The sequence below is a fragment of the Oncorhynchus mykiss genome, chromosome 30 (genome assembly GCF_057628025.1).
Source record: "Oncorhynchus mykiss isolate SJ-2025 chromosome 30, ASM5762802v1, whole genome shotgun sequence".
NCBI lineage: Eukaryota > Metazoa > Chordata > Actinopteri > Salmoniformes > Salmonidae > Oncorhynchus > Oncorhynchus mykiss.
This window is the reverse complement of record NC_143051.1, coordinates 37,158,892-37,182,634: the sequence shown is the minus strand read 5'-3', so window position 1 is coordinate 37,182,634 and position 23,743 is coordinate 37,158,892. Positions and strand designations below refer to the sequence as shown.

Sequence of the window (23,743 nt, the reverse complement as noted above, 5' to 3'; positions counted from 1 at the left end):
CACCCAGAGCTCGTCAACTTTATTATCCAGAGACTGAACATTAGCAAGTAATATACTCAGAAGTGGTGGGTGGTGTGCGCGCATCCTAAGTCGGACTAGAAGACCACTCCGAGTACCTCTCCTCCGCTGGCGGTGTTTTGGATCAGTCTCTGGAATCAGTTTAATTGCCCTGGGAGGTACAAACAAAAGATCCAATTCGGGAGAGTCATATTCCTGGTCGTAATGCTGGTGAGTTACCGTCGCTCTGATATCCAATAGTTTTTCCCAGCTGTATGTAATAACACAAAATAAAATACTGCAAAGTTTCCTAAGTTAGAAGCACTGCAGCCCTATCTGTTGACAGCATTTTGATTAGTTGTTACTGACGATCTGAAATGGTCCACCCACACAGACAGTGTGATGAAGAAGGTGCAACAGCGCCTGTTCAACCTCAGCAGGCTGAAGAAATTTGGCTTGGCCCCTAAAACGCTCACAAACTTTTATAGATGCACAATTGAGAGCATTCTGACGGGCTGTATCGCCGCCTGGTATGGCAACTGCAATGCCCGCAACCACAGGGCTCTCCAGAGGGTGGTGCGGTCTGCCCAACGCATCACCGGACGCAAACTACCTGCTCTCAAGGACACCTACAGCACCCAATGTCACAGGAAGGCCAAAAAGATAATCAAGGACATCAACCACCCAAGCCACAGCCCGTTCACCAGGAAGGTGAGGTCAGTACAGGTGCATCAAAACTATGACGAGAGACTGAAAAACAGCTTCTATCTCAAGGCCATCAGACTGTTAAATAGCCATCACTAGCCGGCTTCCACCCAGTTACACAATCCTGCACCATAGAGGCTGCTGCCCTATATACAAATAAACTGGGAATCACTGGTCACTTTAATAATGGAACACTAGTCACTTTAATAATGTTTACATACTGCTTTACTCATCTCATATGTATATACTGTGTTCTATTCTACTGTATTTTAGTCAATGCCTCTCCGATATTGCTAATATTTATATATTTCTTAATTTCGTTCTTTTACTTTTAGATTTGTGAATTTTTGTGAATTGTTAGGAACTACTGCACTGTTGGAGCTAGGAACACAAGCATTTCGCTACACCCACAATATAGTCTGCTAAATATGTTTGTGACCAATCAAATTTGATTTTATGGCCTTATACAGCTCGTTGAGTGCGGTCTTAGTGCCAGCATCGGTTTGTAGTGGTAAATAGACGGCTACGAAAAATATAGATGAAAACTCTCTTTGTAGATAGTGTGGTCTACAGTTTATCATGAGGTACTCTACCTCAGATAAGCAATAACTCGAAACCTCTTTAATATTACACATTGCGCACCAGCTGTTATTGACAAATAGACACACGACCACCCCTCGTCCTACCAGACGTAGCTGTTCTGTCCTGCCAACGCATGGAAAACCCAGCCAACTGTATATTATCCGTGTCATTGTTCAGCCACGACTCGGTGAAACATAAGATATTACAGTTTTGAATGTCGTGTTGGTAGGTTAGTCTTGAGCGGAGATCATCCCGTTTATTTTTCGGTGATTGCACATTGGCCAAAAGAACGGGTGGTAGAGGCGGGTTACCCACTCGCCAAGAAATTCTCACAAGGCACCCCTGTATTTCTGTATTTTTTTCACGCAATTTACAGGGATTTGGGCCTGGTCTCGGAGAAGCAGTATATCCTTCACGTCAGACTCATTAAAGAAAAAGTGTTTGTCCAGTTTGAGGTGAGTAATTGCTGTTCTGATATCCAGAAGCTATTTTCGGTCATAAAAGATGGTAGCAGCAACATTATGTACAAGTTACAAACAATGTGAGAGAAAAAACACACAAAATAGCACAGTTGGTTATGAGCCTGTTCCACTTTTTAAAAAGTGCCACTTTTTAAAAAGTGGAACAGCCCACCTAATTTTTCTTAATATATCAGCAGTACTTCACAGCACATAACGGAACTGACTTGAGACAGGAACAAAAGTTGGTCAAATGGGCAGGCTGGAAAAAGATGGCGGAAGTGGACGATGAAGTGGATTCTGAATCCAGTGGCACTAGAATCAAAGAGAATTGGAGTATTGTCCAAAATGATGGAAAACGGAGCAAAGTAATGTACAGTGATGAGAATGTCCCTTTGTATCTAGTAGAAGTACAGTTTGTTAATGAGGAGTAGTTGAGCAGATTTCCAATATTGAAGAAACCATTTGAGATATCCAAACTGGTGGAGCGAGTGCTGGGTAAAGTGAAGGCTGTGAAGATCACGAGAGGTTGGGCTTGTTTAGATTTTTGTGCTTCTGTGGATCAGAAGGAATGTGCATTGCTTCTCACCCGATTTGATAATTTTTATTTTATTTTTTTATTTCAGTGATTTCAGTGAGCTGAGATAAGGCGGAGCTTTACCTAGCATGGACTTGTAGATGACCTGGAGCCAGTGGGTCTGGCGACGAATATGTAGCGAGGGCCAGCCGACTAGAGCATACAAGTCGCAGTGGTGGGTGGTATAAGGTGCTTTAGTGACAAAACGGATGGCACTGTGATAGACTGCATCCAGTTTGCTGAGTAGAGTGTTGGAAGCCATTTTGTAGATGACATCGCCGAAGTCGAGGATCGGTAGGATAGTCAGTTTTACTAGGGTAAGCTTGGCGGCGTGAGTGAAGGAGGCTTTGTTGCGGAATAGAAAGCCGACTCTTGATTTGATTTTCGATTGGAGATGTTTGATATGAGTCTGGAAGGAGAGTTTGCAGTCTAGCCAGACACCTAGGTACTTATAGATGTCCACATATTCTAGGTCGGAACCATCCAGGGTGGTGATGCTAGGCGGGCATGCGGGTGCAGGCAGCGATCGGTTGAAAAGCATGCATTTGGTTTTACTAGCGTTTAAGAGCAGTCGGAGGCCACGGAAGGAGTGTTGTATGGCATTGAAGCTTGTTTGGAGGTTAGATAGCACAGTGTCCAATGACGGGCCGAAAGTATATAGAATGGTGTCGTCTGCGTAGAGGTGGATCAGGGAATCGCCCGCAGCAAGAGCAACATCATTGATGTATACAGAGAAAAGAGTCGGCCCAAGAATTGAACCCTGTGGCACCCCCATAGAGACTGCCAGAGGACCGGACAGCATGCCCTCCGATTTGACACACAAACATAAGTTTGAAGTGTTGTGTGTGTGTGAGGCCGTTGGTAAAAGGACACAGTTCTGAGTAATAATCCACGATTTACTAAATAAATGGTAAGATTCAAACAAGGAACATATACAATAAACTAAAGCACAAACAACGAGATCCCACATGACAAACAATAACGCACAAAACAGAGACGGAAATCAGTGGGTTAAATAATGAACATAATTAATGGAATGGAAACCAGGTGTGTAAATAATCAAGACAAAACAAAACAAAAATGAAACATGGATCGGTGGTGTCTAGAAAGCCTGTGACGTCGAACACCGCAGAAGAAGGAGAGGGACCAACTTCGGCAGAAGTAGTGACAGTGCGTCTCTTCGGACAGGGCACCCCTTAAGGAGGTTAAATCTGGCGACTTGTGGGAAGTTGATTTTGAAGAAATTAAAAATATTCCTGTAGTGATTGATGCATCTCTGATGATTCGTGTGGTGAAAAATTGAAGAGTCTATCTGTTCTTTGATTTTTTTTAAATGGTGTCTCTCCCTACTCAAGTGCAGTTGGGGTATATAAACTACAGAGTCAGAGCATTTATCCCAAGACCAATGTAGTGTGGTCATTGTTAAGCTTTTGGTCATGTTTCAAGTGTTTGCAGAAGGGAGAAGCCGAGATATCCAAATTGTGGAAAATATCAAATCATGTGTTTTAAAAGTGAGGAAAATGTGACATGTTGCAATTGTGGTGGGAACCATGAAGCTACATCTTTTGATTGCCCGACAAGGGCGAAAGAGAATGAGGTGGCCAAAGTCAGGGCTGTCCAGAGCATGTCATATGCAACAACTGTTAAAAGAGTTGAGGGTTTGATTGGTGCTCCTGAAGAGTCCATGGTGCTGCATAGGCCTTCACTGCAGGCTGCAGGGGTTGCCTTTCACCAACAGGACCCTGACATTTTAAAGGTTAAGAAGGTGGACTTTGTGGCATTTATAGCTATGGTGATTAATGGCACTGCCAAGGTGGGGATAAGGTCCAGGAATGTAGATATAATTGTGGATGCAGCAGAGCGGTTCCTGGGACTGAAAGATTTCTTGGTGGAGGAGTTACATGGAGCCTGAGAAGGGAGATTTGAAAGAAGGAAGAAGTGGGAGTTTTGTTTTTGTTAATATACTATTTTTATTTGGGTGGATTAAATTAGTGTCCCTGTCCCAAATCGGATGGATTTTCTTTTTTACCTTGTTTTGGTTTTCAATCCGTCCAGTTGGAGGCGGCAATGCAACTTTTGGGGTCGTAAGTCAGCCATAAAACCCACAGAAGAAGAAGAAACAGAAGTCTTGATTCTGACGTTTTGTTTCCAGACGAACATATTCAGCTGTTACTCAACCAAGGAAACGTGTGTTTATATTTTCCAAGCAATTTGATTTTATTGGTTATGAATCCGTGTGTACTAGTAAACCGATACTGACGAAAATTTACAGATCATACGTAATGCAATTGCGTCCATTTGAGTGATATTTGTGTGTGATTTTTCAGGAAGTAATTCTGTCAGACAAGCTCGTTAGCTCTTTTTAGTACATTCTTGGGCTAGCGAACTAGCCACAATGACGATCAAACGACAAAAGAAAGCCAAGAAAAACATAAATTTCTACAAACATAACTTCAGTTTTAGAGAGCCCTTTCAAATTCTCATCGACGGGACGTTTTGCCAAGCGGCTCTGAAGAATAAGATTCAAATCAAAGAGCAGATGCCGAAATACCTCATGGGGGAGGTGCAACTTTGTACTACAAAGTGAGTGGGGTTTGGTGTTGTAGTAAATGTCACACTGTCGTGAGTTTTACCCACTGACAGTTTTTTTGTAACCTTATGTCCTACAGTTGTGCATTGAAGGAACTCGAATCACTGAAAGACCTTTATGGTGCCAAACTCATCCTGCAGCGGTATCAGGTTAGGAACTGCAAGCATTTCAAGAACCCCGTCTCTGCGTCAGAGTGTCTGCTCTCCATGCTGGAAGGGACCAATCCACACCACTACTTTGTTGCCACACAGGTAAGTGTTATGTCATATCTTTACTTACCTGGGTCAATCAATGGTCCTGTTTCCCTGCTCAGACCTTGCATGCATCAACCGATGGTTGCATGCCACATCATTGACTGCCAAATTGCTGTAACATGGGGTCATGTTCCTCTGCTTAGACATTGCTGATGCATGCCAGATCTTACAACACCTGGATTTGTATCAGCTCCCGAGTGGCGCAGCGGTCTAAGGCACTGCATCTCAGTGCAAGAGGCGTCACTACAGTTCCTGGTTCGATTCCAGACTATCACATCCAGCCGTGATTGGGAGTTCCATAGGGCGGCACACAATTGGCCCAGCTTCGTCCGGGTTTGGCCAGGGTAGACCGTCATTTGTAAATAAGAAATTTGTTCTTAACTGACTTGCCTAGTTAAATAAAGGTAAATAAAAAAACATATATGTTATAGCAATATTGTGCCCTTGATGACGTGCTACGCAACCATTGTTTGATGCATGCAACGTCTGAGCAGGGGAACACGACCATGTGGTTAGCTGATAGGTATTTTACCTATCTAGGCGTTGTAGGTTTTGGCATGCGTCAGCAACGCTTGTCACCTCAGGATCAACAACCAATAGTGCCGCCCACCTAACTGCATGCATCCAGTCTATACCACATTTTTTTATTCACCTCTTCATGTCGGATGTTTAATTTCTAGGACCAAGAGCTGACAGCAGGCCTGAAGAAGATCCCAGGCGTGCCTCTTATGTATATCATCGTCAACACCATAGTGTTGGACAAGCCCAGCCAATGCTCGGTTAGCCATGTGGAGGCTGTGGCTCTGGGAGAGATGGTCACCCCAGCCCAGCAGCAGAGCATCAACAGCCTGAAGGAGGTGCAGGGGATCGGGCAGGATGGAGAGCGCCGGGGCAAGAAGCGTAAGAGGAAAATATCCAATCCCAACCCGCTCAGCTGCCTAAAGAAGAAGAAAAAACAGCCACCGACGCAGCCTCTTAAGACTGAGAAGAAGAAACGGAACCGTCAAAGGAAACGCACCAAGCCAGAGGGAGGCGAGGGTCCATCCCTCAAACCGCTCCCAAACCCTTAGTGTGGTGGGAAGAAGGCTCCCAAAAGTTGAAATTTGAACAGCTAAATATAAATGTATAACTCTTTTTATAGATAAATTACTGTTTGTCTTTACTAAACACATTTGCCAGATCAAAGGCATCTCATTGGAATTCAAGAGATCCAACTTCAAATGTCTGGAGAACATATTTTGAAGAAGCACACAATGAATTCAGTCTTTGTATTGCGTTCATGACGTCATGTTTCTAAAAATGTATCCTCAAACAGTTCAATCTAGTTTTTGACTATCAGAAGGTATTGATATTCTAAGTCATTATTGTATTGATATTCTAAGTCATTATTATATTAAGTCCATAGCCATTATACCCAGTTTGCTGGCTCAATGAACCAGCTATGAAAAGGATCGTCATTGACATGAACTGTTACCAGTATTCATTTTATTAGAAAACTTACATCAGTTGCTGGGGCTCAGGACTACACGCATGGCATCAAACATCTGAGTTAGAACACATTTTAGCAACAGTATCTACAAGATATAATTTTGGGTTTTATACAAAAAGGAAAATGCAAGTTTACTGGCACATAGTTTAAAAGGGGATGCACTGAAACATAACATCATATACAATTTCAGAGGGAGTCCGTGGATATCAAAACAATGCATTCATTGTAAAGGATGGTCAGAAAATTATAAATCTACTTGTCCTCTGCAGCTATGAACCATGATAAGACGAGCAATAGCATATTCAAGAATGACTCGCAACGAGTCTAAACACCTATGCAAGTTTCCATCAAAACTGTTTTAATTAATGAATACCAAATTAGTTTTCTATATACCAGAGATTTGACATTCAGCTGCATCAAAGTTGAATTAAATGTAGTTTCCTGACACCCACTGGGCTGAGTTGTCTTGAAATTTAGAGTGTGATGAAAATGACAATGGCTTCAAAATATGTGAAAGATGCAGCGTTTAAGTCTAATTCTGACCAAACCATTAACATCTGCATTAGATAGTTGATACGACTATTTTCATTGTCACAGTATGTGACTTAAAACAATGGTAATTATTCAAGAAATACAATTTCAGGAGCAATTAATTGGAATAAAGTATATTTCAAAATGGAGCATGCAATAAAGAGTAGTTATTTTTAAAATCTACATAATCCTCAAATCAACACAACAACGGAGACATTTTAAATGTCAGACATTTGAAAATATAAAGTACAGTCAAGAGACACAAGCACTTTTAAACACAGAATTAAAAAACGAACCCATTGGAATGCTTGAAACTACTAAGCTACCGTTGGTCTTCAAGATAAGATTGCTGGTGTGTTTCAGAAACTTGCCCAGTAGTACACGCTTCTTTTAGCTAAAGGTTATAAAACATGAGAACTTTTTTTATGGGGAGGGAAATGGAACCTCTGAATGAAACACATGATTGGATTATCGCTCACATTCTATCAAAACATAAAGAGCTTTCATTGGATAACAAAAGCCAAAGACAGGAGGCATACAATAATCCCACCAATCATGACATTCAGTGACTTCATCCCCCCCACCAACCGCCACTTTGACCTTTCAATTAAAAAAAAAAAAAACATCTCAAGACAAAAAAGCACATACTGAACAAAAAATATAAACACACCATGTAAAATGTTGGTCCCATGTTTCACGAGCTGAAAGAGTTCCCAGACATTTTCCATATGCACCAAAAACCTATTTCTCCAATTTTGGGCACAAAGTTGTTTACATCGCTGTTGGTGAGCATTTCTACCTGGCAGGCATGGCATATCAAGAAACTGATTAAACAGCATGATCATTACACATGTCCACTGTGTGCTGGGGACAATAAAAGCCCACTAAAATGTGCAGTTTTGTCACATAACACAATGTCTCAAGTTGAGGGAGCGTGCAATTGGCATGTTGACTGCAGGAATGTCCACCAAAGCTGTTGCCAGAGAATTCAATACACATTTTTCTACCATAAGTCATTTTATGCACATCGTCATTTTAGAGAATTTGGCAGTACTTCCAACCGGCCTCACAACCACAGACCAGGTGGAGCCACACCAGCTCAGGCTTCTTCACCTGCGGGTGGGGGGGGGGTGTGCTGAGAAGTATTTCTGTCTATAATAAAGCCCTTTTGTGGGGGAAAAACTAATTGGCTGGACGTGGCTCCCCAGTGGGTAGGCCTATGCCCTATCAGGCCCACCCATGGCTGCGCCCCTGCCCAGTCATGTGAAATCCATAGATTTGAAAATGTTGCCGGTTGTATTTATATTTTTGTTCAGCGTAGGTAAAAAAATAAAAATAAATGTATATGCACAGTGTTAGAGAACTAAACATTCTATACAAAACAACAGTTTTAGAGTAAAAGCAGCCAGTGTCGAGTCTAGATTAGGTGGAAGCGGGCTCCAGGGGTGGCGATGATGTCGCTGTAGTGCTCTGTCTGGTTGAGCTCCACCGCCTGCTGCTTCTTCAGAACCAGGAAGGTGTAGAACTTGGCGGCAGCCTGCTTCTTGTTGTTGTTCCTGCACAGATCCAGCAGGCTAATTTGCTGGGCCCCCGTCTTGGCCATCACCCTCTGTTGAAGGGAGGGAGAGAACAGGTGCGTCGCGGTTAAAGACCCGGTTCTGGTTAGAAATGTTGGGGTTGTTCACTTGGTGAGTCACAACAATTAGTACAGTTCTTAGTGCTCTTGTAGAAGCTCTCCTATGACATACCTGTAGGCCGTGGAGCATCTGCTGGGTTCTCTTGTTCCACCTCCTCTCCTCTCGGGCCTGTTCTCCGGCCTGACCTTCCTCATCCTTTCATGGAACACACATAACATTAACTATACATAAATAATACACTTTGGCTAATGTACAAGCAATGCAAGACCGTAAGAGACATGCTTCTGCGTACTCCTAGGCCTGCAGTGCCTTCAGAATGTATTAATACACCATTACTTATTCCACATTTTTTGTTACAACCCGAATTCAAAATGTATTAAAATAGATTTCTCACCCATCTACACACAATTTTATTGAAAATTAAATACACTACATCGTAAATGTTGGGCGATTAGGCCTGGCTCACTGAGTTCCAATTTATCCCAAAGGTGTTCGATGGGGTTGAGGTCAGGGCTCTGTGCAGGCCAGTCAAGTTCTTCCACACCGATCGACAAACCATTTCTGTATGTACCTCGCTTTGTGCACGGGGGCATTGTCGCACTGAAACAGGAAAGGGCTTTTGCTGGAACTAAGGTGCATTATTCCTCCTCCACCAAACTTTACAGTTGGCACTATGCATTTCAGGCAGGTAGCGTTCTCTTGGCAATCGCCAAACGCAGATTCGTCATCAGACTGCCAGATGGTGAAGCATGATTCATCACTCCAGCGAATGTGTTTCCACTGCTCCAGAGTCCAATGGCGGCAAGCTTTACACCACTCCAGCCAACGCTTGGCATTGCGCACAGTGATCTTAGGCTTGTGTGGGGCTGCTCGGCCATGGAAACCCATTTCACGATGCTCCCGATGAACAGTTATTGTGCTGATGTTAGTTCCCAAGGCAGTTTGGAAGTCGGTAGTGAGTGTTGCAACCGAGGACAGAATTTCCTATGAGCCATGCACTTCAGCACTTGGCGGTCCCGTTCTGTGAGCTTGTGTGGCCTACCACTTGGTAGCTGAGCTGTTGTTGTTCATAGACGTTTCCACTTCACAATAACAACTTACAGTTGACCGGGGCAGCTCTAGCAGGGCAGAAATTTAACAAATTGACTTGTTGGAAAGGTGGCATCCTATGACAGTGTCACGTTGAAAGTCACTCAGCTCTTCGGTACGGGCCATTCTACTGCCAATGTTCCCTATGGAGATTGTATGGCTGTGTGCTCGATTTTATATACCTGTCAGCAATGGCTGAAATAGCCAAATCCACTAATTTGAAGGGGTGTCCACATACTTTTAAATATAAACTACCGGTGAAAGGTTTGGGGTCACTTAGAAATGTCCTTGTTTTTGACAGAAAATAAAAACAATTTTACATTAAAATAACATCAAATTGATCAGGAATACAGTGTAGACATTGTTAATGTTGTAAATGACTATTGTAGCTGGAAATGACAGATTTGTTTTATTGAATATCTACACAGGTATACAGAGGCCCATTATCAGCAACCACTCCTGTGATCCAATGGTACGTTGTATTAGCTAATCAAAGTTTATAATTTTATTTATCTTTTTTTACCCTTTTTTCTCCCCAATTTTGTGGTATCCAATTGGTAGTTAGTCTTGACTCGTCGCTGAAACTCCCGTACGGACTCGGGAGAGGCAAAGGTTGAGAACCGTGCGTCCCCCGAAACACAACCCAACCAAGCCGCACTGCTTCTTGACACAATGCCCACTTAAGACGGAAGCCAGCCGCACCAATGTGTCAGAGGAAACACCGTACACCCGGTGACCGTGTCAGGGTGCATTGCGCTCGGCCCTCCCCTAACCCGGACAACGCTGGGCCAATTGTGCACCACCCCATGGTTCTCCCGGTCACGGTCGGCTGCCACAGAGCCTGGACTCGAATCTCTAGTGGCACAGCTAGCACTGCGATGCAGTGTCTTAGACCACTGTTCCACTCAGGAGGCCCAAGTTTATAATTTTAAAAGGCTAATTGATCATTACAAAACCCTTTTGCAATTATGTTAGTGCAGCTGAAAACTGTTGTTCTGATTAAAGAAGCAATAAAAATGGCCTTCTTTAGACGAGTTGAGTATCTGGAACATCAGCATTTGTGGGTTCGATTACAGGCTCAAAATGGCCAGAAACAAATAACTTTTTTCTGAAATTCGTCAGTCTATTCTTGTTCTGAGAAATGAAGGCTATTCCATGTGAGAAATTGCCAAGAAACTGAAGATCTCGTACAACACCGTAACTACTCCCTTCACAGAACAGCGCAAACTGGCTCTAACCAGACTAGAAAGAGGAGTGGTGTCTAGTTTGAGAAACAGACGCCTCACAAGTCCTCAACTGGCAGCTTCATTAAATAGTACCCGCAAAACACCAGTCTCAACGTCAACAGTGAAGAGGCGACTCCGGGATGCTGGCCTTCTAGGCAGAGTTGCAAAGAAAAACCCATATCTCAGACTGGCCAATACAAATAAAAGATTAAGACGGGCAAAAGAACACAGATACTGAACAGAGGAAGTATTATGGACGACGAATCTAAGTTTGAGGTGTTCAGATCACAAAGAAGAACATTCTTGAGACAGAAAAAATGAAAAGATGCTGGAGGAGTGCTTGACGCCATCTGTCAAGCATGATGGCGGCAATGTGATGGTCTGGGGTGCTTTGGTGGTGGTAAAGTGGGAGATTTGTACAGGGTAAAAGGCATCTTGAAGAAGGAAGGCCATCCCTCCATTTTGCAACGCCATGCCATACCCTGTGGACGGCGCTTAAATTGGAGCCAATTTCCTCCTACAACAGGACAATGACCCAAAGCACAGCTCTAAACTATTCAATAACTATTTGGGGAAAAAGCAGTCAGCTGGTATTCTGTCTATTATAGAGTGGCCAGCAGTCACCGGATCTCAACCCTACTGAGCTGTTGTGGGAGCAGCTTGACCGTACGGTATGTAGGAAGTGCCCATCAAGCCAATCTAATTTGTGGGAGGTGCTTCAGGAAGCATGGGGTGAAATCTCTTCAGATTACCTCAACAAATTGACAACTAGAATGCCAAAGGTCTGCAAGGCTGTAATGGCTGCAAATGGAGGATTCTTTGACGAAAGCAAAGTTTGAAAGACAATTATTATTTCAATTAAAAATCATTATTTATAACCTTGTCAACGTCTTGACTATATTTCCTATTCATTTTGCAACTCATTTCATGTATGTTTTCATGAAAAACAAGGACATTTCTAAATGACCCCAAACTTTTGAACGGTAGTGTACAAGTCTCAAAGAGCACTCCACACCTGGATTTTGCAACATTTGCAAATAATTATTTTCAAAATTCTTCAAGCTCTGTCAAATTGGTAGTTGATCATTGCTAGACAACCATTTTCAGGTTTTGCCATAGATTTTCAAGCAGATTTAAGTCAAAACTGTAACTCGGCCACTGTCTTCTTGGTAAGCAACTCCAGTGTAGATTTAGCTTTGTGTTTTGGGTTATTGTCCTGCTGAAAGGTGAATTAATCTCCCAGTGTCTGGTGGAAAGCAGACAACCAGGTTTTCCTCTTGCATTTTGCCCGTGCTTAGCTCCATTCCGTTTATTTTTTATCCTGAAAAACTCCCCAGTCCTTAACAACTACAAGAATACCCATAACATGATGCAGCCACCACTATGCTTGAAAATATGGATTGTGGTACTCAGTAATGTGTTGCATTGGATTTGCCGCAAATAACACAAAAAGTGAATTGCTTTGCCACATGTTTTGCAGTATTACTTTAGTACCTTGTTGCAAACAGGATGCACGTTTTGGAATCTTTTTTATTCTATACAGGCTTCCTTCTTTTGACTGTTAATTAGGTTAGTATTGTGGAGTAACTACAATGCTGTTGATCGTCTGACACTGCAGGATTTGAGTCCCTGGCGGCGTAGTGTTACTGATGGTAGGCTTTGTTACTTTGGTCCCAGCTCTCTGCAGGTCATTCACTAGGTCCCCCCATGTGGTTCTGGGATTTTTGCTCACCGTTTTTGTGATCATTTTGACCCCACGTGGTGAGATCTTGCGTGGAGCCCCAGATAGGGATATCTGAGCAGCTAACCGATCGCTGCAGCTGTACATAGTCTATTGGTAAATAGCCCACCCATTTTCACCTACCTCATCCCCATACTGTTTTTATTTATTTACTTTTCTGCTCTTTTGCACACCAATATCTCTACCTGTACATGACCATCTGATCATTTATCACTCCAGTGTTAATCTGCAAAATTGTAATTATTCGCCTACCTCCTCATGCCTTTTGCACACATTGTATATAGACTCCCCCTTTGTTTTCTACTGTTATTGACTTGTTAATTGTTTACTCCATGTGTAACTCTGTGTTGTCTGCTCATACTGCTATGCTTTATCTTGGCCAGGTCGCAGTTGCAAATGAGAACTTGTTCTCAACTAGCCTACCTGGTTAAATAAAGGTGAAATAAAAAATAAAAATAGAGGGTGATTATCAGTGGTCTTGTATGTCTTCCATTTCCTAATAATTGCTCCCACAGTTGATTTCTTCAAACCAAGCTGCTTACCTATTGCAGATTCAGTCTTCCCAGCCTGGTGCAGGTCTACAATTTTGTTTCTGGTGTCCTTTGACAGCTCTTTGGTCTTGGCCATAGTGGAGTTTGGAGTGTGACTGTTTGAGGTTGTGGACAGGTGTCTTTTATACTGATAACAAGTTCAAACATGTGCCATTAATACAGGTAATGAGTGGAGGACAGAGGAGCCTCTTAAAGAAGAAGTTACAGGTCTGTGAGAGCCAGAAATCTTGCTTGTTTGTAGGTGACCAAATACTTATTTTCCACCATAATTTGCAAATAAATTCATTAAAAATCCTACAATGTGATTTTCTGGATTTTTTCTCCTCATTTTGTCTGTCATATTTGAAGTGTACCTATGATGAAAATTACAGGCCTCATCTTTTTAAGTGGGAGAACTTGCACAATTGGTGGCTGACTAAATACTTTTTTGCCCCACTGTATATATTCTTAATTTCATTCCTTTAGATTAGTGTGTATTGTGAAATTGTTAGATATTACTTGATAGATATTACTGCACTGTTGTAGCTAGAAACACAAGCATTTCGCTACACCCGTAATAACATCTGCTAAACATGTGTATGTGACAAACCAAATGTGATTTAATTTGAATAGGTGCCCTTCTTTGCGAGCCATTAGAAAACCTCCCTGAGTCTTTGTGGTTGAGGGACCTTTTACAGATCATTTTATGTGTGTGGTACAGAGATAAGGCAGTCGTTTAAAAATCATGATAAACACTATTATTGCACACAGAGTGAGTCCATGTAACTTATGTGACTTGTTTAGCGAATTTTTACTCCTGAACTTATTTAGGCTTGCCATAACAAAGGGATTAAATACTAATTGACTCAAGACATTACAGCTTTTACTTTAAGTAATTTGTAAAATAAATAGAAAACATAATTCCACTTTGACATTATGGGGTATTGTGTGTAGGCCAGTGATAATTTTTGTAACAAATGTTTATCTACTGGCTTCCTAAGTTGCGTAGTGGGCTAAGGCACTGCGTCGCCGGCTTTACTTGGCTCATCGCGCTCTAGTGCCTCCTTGTGGCGGGCCGGGTGCCTGCAGGCTGACTTCAGTCAATGTTTCCTTCGACACATTGGTGCAGCTGGCTTCCGGGTTGAGTGGGTAGGTGTTAAGAAGCGTAATTTGGCGGGTCATGTTTCTGAGGAAGCATGACTCAATCGTCACCTCTCCCAAGCCCATTGGGGAGGTGCAGCGATAAGACAAGATCGTAATTGGATATCAAAAAATTGGGGGAAAAGGGGGGGTAAAATACAAAACAATTATAATATCTATTTTAAATTCAGGCTGTAACACAACAAAATGTGGAAAACGTCAAGGGGTGTGAATACTTTCTGAAATCTCTGTACATATTTAGCTTCCTTTTGCAAGCTAAGACAGAATAGATCAGTGGTCACCCGCCATGGTCCAAGAGAGCCACATTGTCTTTAGGATACGCAATTCCATCAGCTGTTTAGTTCTTACTTGGAACACAAGTCTACACACCCTGTAGCTCTTCAGGACCAGGAGGGTTGGCAGTGACCTCCGGCACATCTTTATCTCACCTCCTCATCTGAGTCGTCCTCTCCTTCCTTCTTGTCCTTTTTCTCCCCTATCAGGTCCAGCTCGGGGAACTGGCTGAGGTTGGTGCTGTCCTCAGGGGGCAGCTCCACCATTATGTCCAATTGCTGGGACACACCTGAATGGTTGGCAGCCTGTTCCAGAGTACCCATCTGGATAGAGAGAGAATAAGAATGTTTGAGTGGTTGAGTAGGGGGTGGAGTATGGGCAAAAGGTAGAAGCAGGTCATACTTCTACTATCAAAAAGCACTAATGAGATCTTCCAGTGGATACAATATCAAACCCCAACAAGCCTTATATGCTTGACAAACTGCCTTTGAAAGTTTCCCTAGCCATAGTTAAACAGGGCTTGAGCGAAGAGAGGAGGAAAGAGGCACTCACGGGCAAGGCTGGCTCTGTGTCCTGGGCCTTGCGTTTCTGGCCGTGCATGGAGGAGGGTGGGGGCATGACTGACTCGTCCAGGGTGGTCCTGCTGCCCTCCATGGCCGATGCCTGCAGTACACTGGGCTCCTCCAGGATGGTCTGGTCTGGAGCGCATACAATTACACACAGTGAGAACATTAAACTACAGTAATCAAAGAAAGGTTTTGAGTACAAGTACATGAGTGTTATGGATGAGGATCAGATGAAGTGCTTATGTCAGATTGGGAGTCTGTCTGTTCCACTGGAGTTGAAGAAATTCCAATAGTACTACTTTGAGTGTATCTACTTTGAATACCAGCCTATGTCTTAATGTGACCATGCCGAGAGTTGGCCCTCTAGCCTATAATGGCATCTACTGTAGAGGAATGCACTGTTGACATTCGGCAGTGAGTTAACTGAGTGGAGTATCTCACCGATGATGTCCCTCTGCATGACCTCCTCTCTGGGCACCTCAGGGTTCTCCAGGTCCTTCAAGAACTCATCCAGGCTGTCTGCCTCACCTCCCTTCCGCCTCTTCCTCATCTCATCTGGAACCAGGGGGGTCAGGGTGCGGGTGAACATCTACAGAAAGAGAAAGAGAGGGGGAGAAAGAGAGAGAGGATATAGTCCGTGTTAGGCTAGGTAGAAACAACAATGCACAAAACCCCTAAAAATAGTGGCTACATTATGTCCTCACAAACTGATTGTTGAGAATAGAAACATATAGAAAAGCTCTAATGAAAGAGATTTAGGAATTAACATAAACACATCTGGGGGGGGAAACAGAAAAGCCATTGCCAGGTGCTGGATTGAACACAATAACAGTACACAGCCCTTGTTTGTCTAACTACCAGACCAGTTGCTGGGTTACCTTGAGAAGCCTGCTGTTCCAGAGGGGCTGTGCTGGCAGAGAGAAGAGCTTCTCCACGCCTCCCGTCTCTTTCCACATCATCAGCTTCTTGGTGGGCGGCGCAAGGTCCAGCGTGGTGACGATGTCAGAGTAGTCGCTGAGCTGGGCACGGATGGTCTTGCTATCCAGCTCCTTCAGGTTGTCCACAATCAGCTTCCTCTTCCTCTTGGCTTTGGTTTCCTTCACTGTGAGGAGTAAAGAGAAAATAACTTGTAAGTGAATAGTGACATTTGGTGGCAGCAGTGGGATCCAGGGTGGTAGGGGTGCCTTGAAGAACAAGCAGGTGTTGAAGATCTTTTGTGTGCTACTAAACTCCAAGACGAGAGCAGTGGTGCTCCTAAGTGAATACGTTATGGCATAGATCTATGTGATGTAGTGACATACATAACATGACTATCAGAATTTGAGAGATTGTGGGCTGCTGACCTGTGATGTCGATGGGCTCCAGGGCGAAAGCCTCCTCCTCGTTGTGTACCAGCGTGGTCTGCTCTGTCTGGTCCTGCATGGCGGGCAGGGGCTCTGCTGGGCCTGAGTCTGGGCTGTCTGGACCTCCCGCTATACACACAACATTTAGAAAAATATAAAAACATACAATAACTAATACAAAAGAGTTCGCTTAGACCATGTTGGTCGAAACATTGTTATGGAACAGCATATGGTAAGTGTTGCAACTTACGTGAGAGGGCATCAAAGTCATCTTCGACATCGTGTTCCTGCAGCCTCAGCATGCTCTCTGTGATGGCAGGAGGGTCATCGAAAATGCCACCCCCATCCTTGTTACTTAGGAGCTTGTCAACTAGAAACAGGCATGAAAGTGGCAATGCTCAGCAGGAATTAAAGCTGTAATATGTAACTTTTTGGGCAAACTGACCAAATTCACATAGATATTTGAGTTATAGATCTGTGATTCATTGAAAACAAATCTTAAAAAGTATATATGTGTGCTATTTCTATGCTTCCTATTCTTAAGTTTCGTTTTTCGATTAAATCTGTATTGCTGAAGTTATTGCATGATTGAAATTTAAACTTAATTTTCAATTGAGCTGACATGTAGCATTTAAGGCGTCCGCATGCTTCCCATCTGAAATAGTCCGGAAGAGTTGGTAAATATATTCTGACTACATTTTGTGACGTTTTTGTTTGTTCTGGTCTTCGGCAATTTATTTTTTTGGATGTTCGTGCACACACAAAAATGTCTTGAGGCAAGTCGGTAGCCGAAGTCTACAACTCTTCATCGGTCACTGGTCAACAGCAGTTCAACGGCTCAGACACAAGACCTAAGTGGCAGGTTCTACAGACAATCACGGACTACAAAAAGAAAATCAGCCACATCACAGACACCGACGTCTTGCTTCCAGACAAACTAAACACCTTCTTTGCCCGCTTTACGGACCACACAGTGCCACCAAGGACTGTGGGCTCTCCTTCTCCGTGGCCGACATGAGTAAGACATTTAAACGTGTTAACCCTCGCAAGGCTGCCGGCCCAGACGGCATCCTTAGCCACGTCTTCAGAGCATGCGCAGACCAGCTGGTTGGTGTGTTTAAGGACATATTCAATCTCTCCCTATCCCAGTCTGCTGTCCCCACATGCTTCAAGATGGCCACCATTGTTCCTGTACCCAAGAAGGCAAAGGTAACGGTACTAAATGACTATCGCCCCGTAGCACTCACTTCTGTCATCATGAAGTGCTTTGAGAGACTAGTCAAGGATCATATCACCTCCACCCTAGACCCACTTCAATTTGTATACCGCCCCAATAGGTCCACAGGCGATGCGATCGCCATCACACTGCCCTATCCCATCTACAAGGGGAATAGCTATGTAAGAATGCTGTTCATTGACTACAGCTCAGCATTCAACACCATAGTACCCTCCAAGCTCATCATTAACTTTGAACTTTGAGGCCCTGGGTCTCAACCCCGCCCTGTGTGATTGGGTCCTGGACATCCTGACGGGCAGCCCCTAGGTGGTGAAGGTAGGAAACAAGATCTCCACTTCGCTGATCCTCAACACTTGGGCCCCACAAGGGTGCATGCTCAGCCCCCTCCTGTACTCCCTGTTCATCCATGACTGCGTGGCCATGCACGCCTCCAACTTGATCAAGGTTGCAGACAACATAACATTAGTAGGCTTGATCACCAACAACGACGAGACAGCGTACAGGAAGGAGGTGAGGGCCCTGGGAGTGTGGTGTCAGGATAACCACCTCTCACTCAACGTCAACAAAACAAAGGAGATGATAGTGGACTTCAGGAAACAGCAAAGGGAGCACTCCCCTATCCACATCGAAGGGACAGCAGTGGAGAAGGTGTAAAGTTAAGTTCCTCGGCGTACACATCACGGACAAACTGAAATGGTCCACCCACACAGACAGTGTGGTGAAGAAGGCGCAACAGCACCGCCTCAACCTCAGGAGGCTGAAGAAATGTGTCTTGTCACCTAAAATCCTCAAACTTTTACAGATGCACAATTGAGCTTCCTGTCGGGTTGTATCACAGCCTGGTATGGCAACTGCACCACCCACAACCGCAAGGCTCTCCAGAGGGTGGTGCGGTCTGCACAACGCATCACCGGGGGCAAACTACCTGCCCGCCTGGACACCTACAGCACCCGATGTCACAGGAAGTCTAAAAATATCATCATGGACAACAACCACCCGAGCCACTGCCTGTTCACCCCGCTATCATCCAGAAGGCGAGGTCAGTACAGGTGCATCAAAGCTGGGACTGAGAGACAGCTTCTATCTCAAGGCCATCAGACTGTTAAACAGCCATCAGCAGCACAGAGGCTGCTGCCTACATACAGACTTGAAATCATTGGCCACTAACAAAGGGATCAGTAGTCATTTTATTAATGTTTACATGTCTTGCATTACTCATCCCTTATGTATATACTGTATTTTATACCATCTATTGCATCTCGCCTATGCCGCTCGGATGTTATTCCATCCTTTTACTTAGATTTGTGTGTTATTAGGTAGTTGTTGTGGAATTGTTAGATTACTTGTTAGATATTGCTGCACTGTCGGAACTAGAAGCACAAGCATTTTGCGACACTCGCAATAACATCTGCTAACCATGTGTATATGACCAGTAAAATTTGATTTGAACAGATGGGACTCGTCAATGAAGTGTTTGTTGTAATTCAACGAGAGACTAATCATTTTCATGCATCATTTTTCACTTGAGAAATACTGCATCTTAGTTAGATGTGAAATTGTGCGACTAAGATCCTCTGCAAAAAATGAAAAATGAATGACAGATTTCTCGAGTTATCTTAGATTAGATCTGGCTACGGCGTCTCAAGATGAACGAACAGTACTATTGGCACTAAGGTCTATTAAGGGAGTCAAGCACACTCGTTCGGTTCATCTAGCTGAGTTCAGCTAGGCGCCAGTCGAACTGAATCATACAGAAGGCTTTACCATGAATGCAGTCTCCGACGACACAGGAACATTGTCTTTACATTTCTATGGCACTGTATGTAGCGCAGCTCTTCAGCACTACAGATTGAATCAAGCCACAGGGTTTTTACACCAGATACAACCATTATGTAAACAATCAATTGGCCACATTAGTCATGGAGGAGGCAAGGGCTATGTCCCATTTACTTCTCCTTCCTCCCACACCTGTGCACACTTCAGGAGGAAGGGGATATTATTGAAATGCACCCAAGGAGACAAGGAAAGAAAGAATTTGGTCATATCCCCAACCCAGGTTATCCTTCCTTTCTTCTTACCCAGCATGCCTCCTTCGCTGTCAGCCATGGGGATCTCTCCAAAGTCATCTTTGTACTGGTCGTCATACTCTAGGTGGTTGGACTTGTCTGTGATCTGGGCCTCAGAGGTCTCTGGGTCTAGGAGCAGGTTGGAGGCTGATGCACCGTGGATGATGTCCACCTCGAAGGCACTCTCTTCCCGCATCATCTCCCGGTCATCCATCCCAAAGTCAGCTGGAGGGGAGAAAACACTGAATATGTTAGAATGAGTTTTCGGGATGTGTATGTACAGCAGAAATGAGTGGCGGGCTTTGTCACACTGGGAAGGGAGGAGCTTGGAATAGGCTGGAGTATGGGTGCATTTCAATAATCTGCCTGGATATGAAACTATGGTGAAAACATGGTAGACCACTACCAAGCATTTGCTATCACCTATCCATATCAGTGCAGATGAGGTAAAGGAGATGAAAAAGGAAGCAACTACAGACTATTGAGATGCAGCCATGGTTTAGGTCGAGGAGTGAGATGGTGAAAGGATTGGACTGGGAGGCCTGGCTACATACCGAAGTCAATCTCCTGCAGCAGGTTCAGGTTGCCCACCTCCTCCCTCATGGTGATCTCTTCCACTCGACTCTGGTTCAATGTGAACTGCTTGGTTACGTCGATGTCACTGCAAATACAACATAAATCACTACCACTGAGCAAAGAAACACCTAGTGCGCTGGGTACAAGCAAACCGTTACCAGTAAGAGCATACAGAACTCCTGCAGGAGACTGAAAAGATTTGGCATGGGTCCTCAGATCCTCAAAAAGTTCTACAGCTGCACCATCGAAATCATCCTGACTGGTTTGGCAAGTTCTCTATATCCGACCGCAAGGTGCTACAGAGGGTAGCGTGTACAGCCCAGTACAACACTGGGGCCAAGCTTCCTGCCATCCAGGGACCTCTATACCAGGTGGTGTCAGAGGAAGGCCCTAAAAATTGGCATACTGTTCTTTCTGCTACCACATGGCAAGCGGTACCAGAGCGCCAAGTCTGGGCCCAAAAGGCTCCTTAACAGCTTTTACCCCCAAGTCATAAGACCGCTGAACAATTAATCAAATGGCCACATGGACTATTTGTATTGACCCCCTTTTTTACGCTGCTGCTACTCTGTTTATTATGTATGCATAGTCACTTTACCCCTACCTACATGTACATATGACCTCAATTACCTTGACTAACCTGTACCCCCACACATTGACTCAGTACCGGTATCCCCTGTATATAGCCTTGTTATTGTGTTACTTTTTTAACTTTTGTTTATTTCACAAATATTTTATCACTCTGCACTGTTCGCTAAGGGCTTGTAAGTACGCATTTCACGGTAAGGTCTACTACACCTTTTGTATTCGGCTCATGTGACAAATCAAATTTGATGGGAACATATACATCAATAGAGACACAGCACTCATCAGAGCTTCATGGCAAATCTCAAAAAACATATTTCAACTTGTTGGGCTCTGATGACATGCAGGACTCACTCTAGGTCTGGTAGTGGTTGGTCGAAGTCGTGGAACTCTTCTGGCATGGTGATGGCGTTGTAGGCAGCTTCTCTGTTCTCCTCTGGCAGATCCACCACACCTGAGAGGACAGGGATGGAAGCAGGGGTCAGGCCAGCTCAAACCCACATAGTACACAGCCATAACATCTACCAACAATGTTAGTACTGTCTAGCAGCCCAGTGTGCCACTCACAAGTTTCATATTGGGACTCTTTTCAGGGGCCCCAATTTCAGTTCATTCAACAATATATGCCAACTAACAGTAAAATTAAGATTTAAAGTAGATGGCTGTTGAGCCAAACTGTAACTAAGAGTCTTGAATGTAAATCAACAAAGAAGATGTTGGACCAGTCCAGCCGCCTAGCCAATATATTACCTGGTCTGAAGGCCATCTTGATCTTGATGAAAGCCTCGTTACAGTCAGCCAACAAGTACTTGGCTTTCCTGTTGTAGATCCTCACCACCCCCAGGAGCAGATGACCTGATGTACGCAGGGCCATTTTCACCTGGATAAATACAAAATAAGAAAGAATGTAATTGAATCTAACACCGTTCAGAAATACATTTACCCCCTATGGCAAGATAATTCACTTCAAATCTCTAGTACCTTCTACCAAGCCCTGACCCACAGCAAGTGTGTTGAAAATTTACACACTTCTACTGGTTCACGCAACACTAGTCTGTCAAAGTACCCTTAGAGCAGCATTAACCTAGTGGAGACTAGAGAGCGCAGCACATGACAGAAACACATAATAGAAGCGCTGTATGGATAATAGCTTGTTTACCTTGGGGCAGATGATGCTCTCCACACTGCTCTCCAGGTTGCATTCAAACACATGAGCCTTGGTGAGCTTCTTATCCCAGTGGGCCGCTAGCCAAATCTTGGCCAGCGGCCCACGCTTGCTGAGTACAAAGTGGGCGTAAAACATTGACCCAGCACCTTCTCACCCAAGGGGGGAGGAGGGGACGGGGACCGCCGACTTGCAGGGACAAAGGTTAGAGACTGCTGTTAGAAAAAACGTCCAGTCACAATACACTTTGATGGTCATATTGAATAAGGAAAGATTGGACTTTCAGAAATACATTTTATATTGCCACGCATTAACCGTCATTTTTATACTACACTTCATTACTCAATATCTGTCAAAGTAACATTTGAGTGTGTCATCAGTCCTCGGTGCTGGCAGACCAACGACACTCACACTATATTGCATGACGAAAGTGCGTTGTGGATGAATGTTAATAAAATGAATGAACAACAATGATTGAATACTCAGAAATTAAATTAAGCAATTAAATAACTAACTCAAAATTGCGCAATTTTGTGATTTGTTTACCTGACCTAATAATTTACGGCTACATCTGTCAAACTAACTAGCTTCAAGTAGCGACTGAGGCCCAATCTGGTCATTGTCCTGATTTTTTGGTACCCTCCATGGAGGTGGAGGATTTGTGTTGGTCTTGATACCGACAGAGTTCGTTTTGTAAATTTAACAACATATGATACTTATTAAACACATCGAATATTTATTAACAATGCACAACTAGCTCTGTCATAAAAAAGTATGACTACAACTAAGTGAGTTAGGAACCAATCGTTTAGATTGTAAACAAATACAAAATAATAACGGGGCCTCGGCGCGAGCCAAACAACAGCCCCGATAGCTATCTTTGTGGGTTTTGCAGGAGACGTGAGCGCCAGTGATACATATTTGTACGTTTTGGTACAATATTGCGTTCCAGATTAATAAACAAATGTGAAGCTAGCTAAATACCCACAGTACAACAGGTAAATAGCTAGTATACTAGGCTAGCTAATGTTACCGAGCAGTGTGTGCGACGTAATCAACAACCCCGTGTCATTTCCAAAACAGAGCGCGTATTCTGATAAGATTTTTGGTTTGTGTATAGCATTTTATTTTTTATCTAACATGCAAAACATTTGCTATATTCCAGTAGTTGAACGTATATTTAAAATGTAAATCAACTCACCAATTACGCTCCAATTTTTCGGGGCGGCTGTACTGTAGTTTACTTTTTCCACCCCTCCTCTTCCTCCTCCCACTGAAAACAAACAAGATGGCAGCAACCATTTTTGGTCTCTTGCACGGAGAAGCCCCTGACTGCAGTGTGCAGTTCTGGGCCGGGCTCAATGT

General features: G+C 43.7%; 2 protein-coding genes across 2 annotated transcripts; one reads left to right on the top strand and one right to left on the bottom strand.

Annotated features, from left to right (window-relative positions):
* The first annotated feature begins 4,066 nt into the window (after positions 1-4,066).
* utp23 (UTP23 small subunit processome component) lies at positions 4,067-7,332 on the top strand. Its single transcript, XM_021560640.3, has 3 exons — positions 4,067-4,902; positions 4,989-5,160; positions 5,844-7,332. Exons 1-3 carry the CDS (start codon positions 4,715-4,717, stop codon positions 6,231-6,233), a joined length of 750 nt encoding a protein of 249 aa, XP_021416315.1. The 5' UTR covers positions 4,067-4,714; the 3' UTR covers positions 6,234-7,332.
* Positions 6,632-23,743, bottom strand: rad21b (RAD21 cohesin complex component b). Its single transcript, XM_036970760.2, has 14 exons — positions 23,580-23,743; positions 22,373-22,567; positions 21,964-22,093; positions 21,568-21,667; positions 20,607-20,713; positions 20,065-20,277; positions 17,000-17,119; positions 16,750-16,878; positions 16,285-16,508; positions 15,848-15,995; positions 15,393-15,538; positions 14,996-15,163; positions 8,932-9,015; positions 6,632-8,792 (listed from the first exon to the last, which is right to left on the bottom strand). Exons 2-14 carry the CDS (start codon positions 22,514-22,516, stop codon positions 8,601-8,603), a joined length of 1,905 nt encoding a protein of 634 aa, XP_036826655.1. The 5' UTR covers positions 22,517-22,567; positions 23,580-23,743; the 3' UTR covers positions 6,632-8,600.

Excerpts from the sequence above, each read along its gene's own strand:
- rad21b (XM_036970760.2), bottom strand. The coding sequence starts at position 22,516 with ATGTTTTACGCCCACTTTGTACTCAGCAAGCGTGGGCCGCTGGCCAAG. Across the intron at positions 22,094-22,372 it reads AGAGCATCATCTGCCCCAAG|GTGAAAATGGCCCTGCGTAC; the intron begins GTAAACAAGCTA and ends GTATTTATCCAG. Across the intron at positions 9,016-14,995 it reads AGGACGACTCAGATGAGGAG|GATGAGGAAGGTCAGGCCGG; the intron begins GTGAGATAAAGA and ends GTTCCATGAAAG.
- utp23 (XM_021560640.3), top strand. The coding sequence starts at position 4,715 with ATGACGATCAAACGACAAAAGAAAGCCAAGAAAAACATAAATTTCTAC. Across the intron at positions 4,903-4,988 it reads GTGCAACTTTGTACTACAAA|TTGTGCATTGAAGGAACTCG; the intron begins GTGAGTGGGGTT and ends TATGTCCTACAG. Across the intron at positions 5,161-5,843 it reads ACTACTTTGTTGCCACACAG|GACCAAGAGCTGACAGCAGG; the intron begins GTAAGTGTTATG and ends TTTAATTTCTAG.